Consider the following 9,572-nt stretch of genomic DNA (forward strand, 5'->3'; position numbering starts at 1 on the left):
TGTTTCTCATTTTTTAAAATTTTCATACAGGTTCTCACTAAGGGGTTAAAATGCCCAAACTGGACTGAAATTTGGGATCCTCCTGCCTCAGGCTCCCAGAGTGCTAAGATTGCAGACATATACCCCTATGGCTGGTTTTCCATAGATAAAATTAATTGAAAGATGACAGACTGGAAATATTGATTTGCAGTGCCTTTAACAGAACAGGACTAATATCTACAATATATACATAAGCAAAAAAAATGGCAGAAAGCCCAAATGAAAATTTGGCAAAGAGCAAGATGACACAGTGTAGAGCAGTAGAAACTCAAATGATTAACACTCTGATTCACACAGAAAATGTTTTATATTGCAACTACTGTGAGACAAGCATGAGATTAGACAGCTGGAGTGTATTAGTGCACTAGACCACGAGTCTTGCAATCTGGGGTGAAGGCAGGAGAGTGGTGTTTTAAAATGAGTTATTTGCAAAGCATGTCAGGAAATAAATTCTTTTGACAATGGCAAGGGAGAGGAAATGGGAGTGGAGGCCAGGAAGGAGTGCACTTTAACAAACAGGGAAATTGTGTAAATCTCATTGAAAAGATGTCAGCTGGATAAAGAATTGGAGGGAGCAGGAGTGGAGATAATCATGAACTGCAGTGGGGGTCGCAAGGGTACAGCAGTTGGGGATGAGGCAGGAGACAGGAATGCAGTGTGTAGCTACGAGTACATATCAAAGTCATGAAAATAAAATCATGTTGTATCCCTTAGGCTGGAAACTTTCAAACCATGCCAAATATTGGTGAGCCTGTACATATAAAAAGAACAATCTTCTACAGAAGTTAAAACACAAGGTCATTCCTTAGAGTATTTCCTGTAACCTAGAAATCTGAGTCCTGTGTACAAACCCACACCAGGGGTTCAGTGCCATCACCAAGAATGATAGCTAGACTATTGAGAGCACCGTGGATTAGCATGAACAGTGCTAGTAGATCTCAAAATGTAATGTTGCATGGGAAAACATACACACAATGGGATACTTAGTAATAGAATACATTTAAATATATATGTATACATTTGCCATATAATTAATAAATTAAACTCATTTAAGTAAGTATTCCACAAATAAGGAAGAAACAGAAGTAAAAAATGATATCAAAAAAGAGTTAATTTTTTAAAAAGTAATGAAAGGCCTTATGCAAGTGGTAAGGTCCCATGAAGTGTACCATCTACTGATTAGCTCTGTATCTGAGGCTTTTAAAAACAACTTACTGTCTAATGTTCTAAATTTCAACATACTGTCTTCATACACTTCATAAGAGACAACTAACATAGTAACAAAAGTGTCAATAAATCATTCAGTCAGTAGAAATTCAGTAGCATTGTTAAAGAACTGGGGATTAAATATGTTAGGCCACTGCTTGGCACTCTAGCAGCTTACAATCTAACCTGCAAATAGAGTCACTGTCCACTTCAACAATGAAAGAAAGTTTTGCTTTTGTTTGTGCATGTTTTATAGGGCAGTGAGGACAAGAACCAGCGTTGAAAACTCATCCATCTTGACAGAAAATCTTAGGAGGAAGAACATATCCCTCATTCATATTTGTCTGGAATATCTTTCTTCTGACTGTTGGAAGGAAGGAACTAGTCTCTGAATCTTTATCCCTTTTGACTAAATTTTCCCAGTACTTTTTGTAAGGCACCAATCACATCCTTGTCCCTCAAACTGTAGATTAAGGGATCAAGTATTGGGGTCACTATGGCATAGAAGAAGGCAACCGTCTTCTCTTGTTCTGTGGAGGAACCACTGACAGGCCTCATATATGAAGAGAAGGCTGTTCCAAAGCACATGGATGCCACAGAGAGGTGGGAGGTACATATCCCAAAGGCTTTGAGGCATCCCTGAGAGAAGCAAATGTGCAGAATGGTGGGGACTACACAAGCATAAGAGAACAAGACAAGAAAGCAGGGTGGCATGATCACCAGAAACCCTGAGATGGCCACCATGATCATGTTGAAGGAGATGTCTGCACAGGCCAGCCTCAGTACAGCCAGCATCTCGCAGGCAAAGTAATTAATGATGTTATGACACAAGGGTAACTGGAAGATGATGATGGTCTGCATCAGTGAATTCATGAAACCAGCCACCAGGCAGCCAGCAGCCAGGCCAAGGCACAGCCCTCCATTCATGATGAGTGTGTAGTGCAGTGGGTGGCACACTGCCACATAGCAGTCATAGGCAATGGTCCCCAGCAGGAAGAACTCTGTTCTACCCATTGCTAAGGAGACATAGAGCTGGAGCACACAGCCATGGAATGAGATGGACTTCCAGGAGGATAGGAAGTCTATGAACATCTGTGGGACAGTGCTGTTGGTATAATAGATGTCCACAAGTGACAGGACACTAAGGAAAAAGTACATGGGTGAATGGAGTCTAAAAAGTTAGGGAGTAGTGTACATAGTAGTAATAAGAAACTTTTTACAAGGTGACAAAAAAATAAAACAAAAACCATAATAATGAGGATCGTATTTCACAGAGAGAAGCCTAGGCCACCGGTAATATTAGAAGAAAAAAAAAACCAAGCTATAGCAAAAAATGCACTCAGTAGTGTGACTAATTTAGGACTCAAAATGCTGGCTGTCAATGGAATGAGCTAGGAAGCACTAGGGGCCCCAGAGAGAAGGACACAGGAAGGTGTAGAGTGAAAACTTCAGCATGTATATAAGAGATTGTCCCAAAAAGTCTTCTCTGTCTCTGTAATTAAATCATGAGGGCTAAAAAGTAACACAAATTGCTGGACCCATTCTTGGCAGATAACTAGCCTGACACTCTATTCATGGTTCACCCTCTACCTTTACACACTGGAATTGCAGCATTTTCCCACTCAGATTTCCAGCGTCCATTCTTTTCTCAGTCTTCTTCATTCTCCTCTTCCTCTGTGTGTTCTTAAGTGTACTTGTACTCTTCAGCTTTCATGCTGAACCTTCTTTCCTGCTCTTTGATGCCTCTCTCTGTGGAGTTTGGTGCCTCTCTACATTGGGATGGAGGTAAAATTCTCAGGCACTCAAAATTCCACTCATCCTTTTCCTAACATCTGGCCTTTTGCCTGTGATCTATAACTCAGAAACAGAACTCCTTTCTTCCAGGATACTCAAGTGAGGCACTTCCTTTCTTACTCTTATTCTACATTTAAGATGTCATCAGTTTCTTCCTGTATATACTCTGGAATCTTTTCAAAAGTGATTTGGTATAATCTCTTTCTCTAACACTACTGCCTTAGTCCCATCTCCTGTATTGTACAACCAGTATTCCTGGAATGTTATTCTACTTCCCTGCCTCAAACTTTTTCTTTATCCTGTTACCTTGGGGGTATTCTTTCAAAAAGCAAATTGTATCAAGCCATTCAACAGAGTAAGATCCCTTAATACTCTTCCTTGCTATCAGAAAAAGGTGAAGCATAATTTGACCTTCAAAGCCCTGCATAATTTAAGGAACCTCTGCCTCTGCTTCAGCCTCACAATTGTTCCTATCATCGTTCCACAATGGTGACTTCTGGACACTCTTGTACTTTCACACTCTTTCCCCCACCTCTTTCCATAAAGTGTCCTTTGGTTATGTTGTTTGTGATCTAAATAACATAATCACATCTTTAGAGTATCAATCTAAAAGTGTCTTCACCTAACATGTCTCCTGCAACCCCGAGTCCCATAAGCCCTGGGGATGCTTCCCGCTACAATCCTTCAGTGCATTATAACTGCTTTGTTTTCTATCTTCACTATGATGCAGCCAGTTTTGATTGCCAGGACCCAATTTTCTTACTGTAGTGCCTCATCTACTATGCATTACCACTAACACATAAAAAAAATACTTCATTAAAATTTATTGAATTAACACCAACAAAAATTCAGTTCAATATTGTGGGCAGTTTGGGAACATCTACCTACCTCACAAAATTTTAGATACATTTCACGGGAAAATATAAATGTTCAATGTATATGTGAGCCTTTGACTTTGTGTGAATCCAGAGATTCTGTGAAAATGTGTTTAGAAACGGAAGAGCCACACATCAGCTGAACTAATTAAGAAACAAAGGTAGGCAAGAAGAGTCTGATTTTGAGACACTTGGGAATGGTTCAGAAGACCTATTATTGTATTATTTCTCTTTCTTGCCCTCCTAATCTCCTGTTTGATCAAATCTTTCCTTTCTTTTTCCATGAAGGCTGCTTTCCAAGGTGGAATGCACACTCAGAAGATCTCAACTCATCAGAATTACAAAGGTCAAGTACAAAGTCATTGCCTGTTTGTAAAGTGGGAAAGGACAAGGCTCTTAAATTGGACATGAGGATAACCTCTACACAGTAGACTGACATCCTGTTTTGTTAAAATTTATATTAAAGTTGTATTACCTTTCATGGACTTGTCCAAGGAATATGCTCTTTTGAGGTTAATATGCTTTCACTATTTTCTATATTTTCTCATTTTTTTTTCTTTACTTTTCAAAATTTCAATTTCTTGACAAGACCTCATTTGTGCACAGTATTATTCTTGTCAAACTCCTTCACTGTTTAGAAACAATGGAAACTAAGTTATGCCTCAGCTATTAATGCCACAATGTACATACAATTAGATTCTCATCAAAGTAAGATAGGAATTTTGGTTTAAGTTTCACAATTTAATTCTATCACCTAGCATCTGATTGCAGAAGATCCTACAAAAATATTTAGTCAGTCTGGATAACAACATTTCACAAAAGAAATGTCTACATATACCACACCTTACTATGAGCAAATAACTCATCAAATGTGCAAGTGCATTTTGTTCTCAATGAAACACCATAAGCTTTTAAAAATATATAACTAAATAAGAATAAGTTGCTCAGTTTAGTAGTCACAAAAAATTTCATGAAGAAAATAAAATAACAGTAAAATTATGTTATTTGGTTTCTTTTGATTGCACATGTTTCTCAGTTTGCTATACAGCTGCATCTCAATAAATTCATTAAAGTTGAAAACACCATATGTCAGTAATGCATATCATGTGCCTAACTTGTTGTATGGTGCAGCTTGGCAATGCAGAGCACTAACCATAGGGGATGTAGACCATCGCTCACATGCTTGGCTGAGGTTTCACTAGCTACTGAAGCCCAGCATTTGCGTGGAGCATCATACCACATAGGCCTAGTCCAGAAGAACAAAATTCACACTTGCAAGTATAAATTTTACCAAAAGTACATTGCTTTAGAAACATCATAAACCCAAAAATTGCAGGTTGAACTATAACTCCTTAGGGACCATTTATACTAATAAACCACAGGAATGGGGTTGGAATAAGTGTAGGAAGTATTACAATAGCATACTTAAATCAAATTAATATCTTGTTATAAAAATATACCATATCCAACCCTGACTCAACAACTCAGACTCCTATACAACATGGTCAGAACACATTATATTTCCTCTCCCAGGTTACCAGCTATATCAGGAAGATTTAAGTGATAAGCCAGAAATCAAACCAAGGACAACCCAACAACAAAAATAAAACTGAGAAAACACCTAAGCAAGACACAAAACAGACTTCCAGTTCACCAATGGCACACAGTAGGGTAAATGGGGATGAAAGTCAGATAGTGAACCAGCAGGATGCCCCAAATCCATAGCACAGGAAGTAACAAAACAGATCAATCAGGCTCTAGAAAAATTCAAAACAGAAATAATTTCCCAGATAACCATAGAGATGGTGAGCAAAATGGAACTCTGATTTGAAACTCTAGAACAGAAACTGAGAAAAAAAAATAGATGAGCTCAGGACCATGACAAAAGCCATGAAGGCCCAGCATAAGAAAGAAATGGAAACAATGAATGTCCAACAGAGGAAAGAAATGGAATCCATAAACAGATTCAAACAGATATCCAGGAGATTAAAAATTTTAATGAAAGTGTATGCAACAGAATAAAAGATTGTACAGATAGGATTTCAGATATAGAAGATAGGATTGCAGTCAGTGACCATGAAAAGAGAGGTCTCTTAAAAACAGTAAGGGATCATGAGAAATCAATCCAACAACTTCTAGATGATGCAAAGAAGAATAACATAAGACTGATAGTAATCCATGAAGTAGCAGGAGAAAATACAAATGACTTTAAAAAGCTGTTCACAGAATTAATGACAGAAAACTTCCCAAAAAGAGGGGGAAGAAATAGACATACAGATAAATGAGGCATATAAGTCTCCAACTAGCCATGGTCAAAACAAATCTACACATAGACATATAATAATCAAGATCCCAGAAAAACAACAAAAGAAAAAATACAACAAGCAGTAAGAGAAAAGAAACAAATCATATGCAAAGGAAAGGCCATCAGAATCACAGCTGACTTTTCAATACAAACACACAGATCAAGGAGAGCCTGGAGTGAGGTATTTCAAGTCCTAAAAGAAAACAACCTCCAACCTAGACTGATGTATCCTGCAAAACTCTCTTTCAAAGTGGATGGGGACAAAGGTGTTCCATGACAAAGAACACCTGAGAAACTTCATGAACACCAAATCAGCACTACAAGGAATTGTAAACAATATCCTAGAAAAGGACAATGAAGGTTACAACACCATGAGGCCCAACAGACCAAATCAAATAGGCAAGGCAAGAAACTAAAAGGAGAGGGGAGAAAAAGTAAAAAGAGTCAACAAAAGGACAATAACATGACAATAATAAGTCAGAATATATCAGTCATAATCATCAATGTCAATGGCCTCAATTCACCAATCATGAGAAATAGACTGGCAGAATGGATTAAGAAGCAAAATCCAACAATATGTTGTATACAACAAGAGAAAGAGACTGGCAGAATGAATTAAGAAGCAAAATCCGACAATATGTTTTATACAAGAAACACACCTACTGCAAAAAGAAGCCCATAGACTGAAAGTGAAAGGATGGAAAACAATTCTCCATGTGACAGAAGCCCAGAAAAAAGCAGGATTAGCAATCTTATTCACAAAGTAAATTTCAAACCAAAACTCATTAAGAGAGACAAAGAAGGCCACTACATCCTTGTAAAGGGAACAGTTCAAGAGGAAGAGATGACAATCATATATGCACCAAATATTACTGCCCCCAACTATATAAAACAAATATTAAGTAACATGAAAAACCAAATAAGCACTAATACAATTGTAGTGGGGGATCTAAATACCCCACTATAACACATAGACAGATAATCTAGGCAGAAAATCAACAAGGAAATACTAGAACTAAACCAAGCTTTGGAACACATGGACTTAATAAATGTCTATAGAGTATTCCACCCCACAAAATCAGAATATACATTCTTTTTGGCTGCACATGGCTCATTCTCCAAGATAGACTACATACTAGCTCACAGAACAGGTTTGAATAAATGCAAAAGAATCAAAGTTATCCCCTGTACATCATCAGATCATAGTGCAATCAAGCTGGAGATCAATAGCACGAGAAACAGTAGAACTTCACAAACGTTGAAATTGAACAATACTCTCCTGAACAATCAATGGATCACAGAGGAAATTAAAGAAGAAATCAGATAGTTTTTACAGATAAGTTTAAATCTCAATACAACATACAGGAATCTATGGGACACAATGAAAGAAGTTCTATGTGGAATATTCATAGCACTGAATGCCCACACTAGGAAAACAGAACAAGCTCAAAAAAACAACCTAATGATGTATCTTAGACTACTACAAAAACAAGAGCAAGAAAACCCAAAGCTCAAACAAGAGAGGAAATTATAAAGATTAGAGCAGAAATCAACTAAGAAAATGATACAAAAAATAAATGAAACAAAGAGTTGGTTTCTTGAAAGAATAAATAAAATCTATAGACCCTTAGCTAATCTTATCCAAAAAAGGAAAGAAAAGGCTCAGATCCATGCAATCAGGAATGAAAAAGGTGAAGTCACAACAGATCCAACAGAAATCCAGAGGATCATTAATACCTACTTTGAGAATCTATACTCTAACAAATTGGAAAACACAGAAGAAATGGACAAATTTTTAGATACTTATGAAGTACCAAAGGTGACGAAGAAGACAAAAACATTTTAAACACCCCAATTACCATCAATGAAATAGAAAATGTAAATACAACTTTACCAACAAAGAAAAGCACAGGTCCTGATGGATTCACTGCTGAATTGTACAAGACAATTAGAAAAGAACTACTGCCTTTACTCTTCAAATTTTTCAATGAAATTGAAAGGGAAGGTATACTTCCAAATTTATTCCTGAAAGCAAGTATCACTTTGATTCCCAAACCAGGGAAAGACGCAAGTAAAAAAGAGAATTACAGGCCAATCTCCTTAATGAATATAGATGCAAAAATCTTTAATAAGATACTAGCAAACAGAATTCAGAAGATCATCAAGAAGATCATACATCCTGACCAAGTTGGATTTATTCCAGGGATGCAAGGACAAATTTATTCCTGAAAGCAAGTATCACTTTGATTCCCAAACCAGGGAAAGACGCAAGTAAAAAAGAGAATTACAGGCCAATCTCCTTAATGAATATAGATGCAAAAATCTTTAATAAGATACTAGCAAACAGAATTCAGAAGATCATCAAGAAGATCATACATCCTGACCAAGTTGGATTTATTCCAGGGATGCAAGGAGAGTTCAACATACGTAAGTCAATAAATGTAATACACTATATTAACAGAGTCAAGGACAAAAACCATATGATCCTCTCAATAGATGCAGAAAAAGCATTTGACAAAATTCAACACCCATTCACGACAAAAACCCTGCAAAAAATTGGAATAGATGGTCTATACCTCAATTTAATAAAGGCTATCTATGAAAAACAAATAGCCAACATTATATTGAATGACCAAAACCAGAAAACTTTCGTGTTAAAATCCAGAACAAGACAAGGATGCCCACTATAATCACTCCTCTTCAATATAGTTCTGGAAACCCACAGCAATTAGATAAGAAAACGAATTTAAAGCCATAAAGATAGGAAAGGAAGAAGTTAAACTGTCATTATTTGCTGATGATATACTACTCTACATTGAAGACGCAAAAAACTCCACCAAAAGACTTCTAGACTTAATCAACAGATTCAGTATAGTAGCTGGATGCAAGGTGAACACCCAAAAATCAATAGCCTTCTTGTACACAAATAACAGACTCACTGAGAGATAAATTAGGGAAACATTTCTTTTCTCAATAGCATCCAAAAAAAATGAAGTATCTAGGAATCAATCTAACAAAACAAGCAAAAGACCTCTACACTGAAAACTACAGCATTCTGAAAAAAGAAATAGAAGAGGATATAAGAAAATGGAAAGATATCCCCTGCTCCTGGGTAGGAATAATCAACATAGTGAAAATGGCCATACTACCAAAACTGCTATACAGGTTCAATGCAATGTCAATTGAAATTCCAACACCATATTTCACAGAACTAGAAAGAAGAATCCAAAAATTCATTTGGAACCATAAGAGACCTTAAATAGCAAAAGCCATCTAGGGAACAGAGACATGGTAGCGGGTATAACAATTCCCAATTTGAAACTAAACTATAAAGCCACTGTGATAAAAAAAAA

At 36.8% G+C, this 9,572-nt stretch overlaps 1 protein-coding gene across 1 annotated transcript in view; it reads right to left on the bottom strand.

Moving 5' to 3' along the window:
- Positions 1-1,641: 1,641 nt before the first annotated feature.
- Positions 1,642-9,572, bottom strand: part of LOC104862069 (olfactory receptor-like protein OLF3) — a 17,409-nt gene continuing 9,478 nt past the window's right edge. Inside the window, exon 3 of the mRNA XM_010623786.2 lies at positions 1,642-2,416. Coding sequence (XP_010622088.2) covers positions 1,642-2,416 — 775 coding nt within the window. The remainder of the gene's footprint in view (positions 2,417-9,572) is intronic.

The sequence above is a fragment of the Fukomys damarensis genome, unplaced genomic scaffold (genome assembly GCF_012274545.1).
Source record: "Fukomys damarensis isolate Sample0158 unplaced genomic scaffold, DMR_v1.0_HiC HiC_scaffold_16, whole genome shotgun sequence".
Lineage (NCBI taxonomy): Eukaryota > Metazoa > Chordata > Mammalia > Rodentia > Bathyergidae > Fukomys > Fukomys damarensis.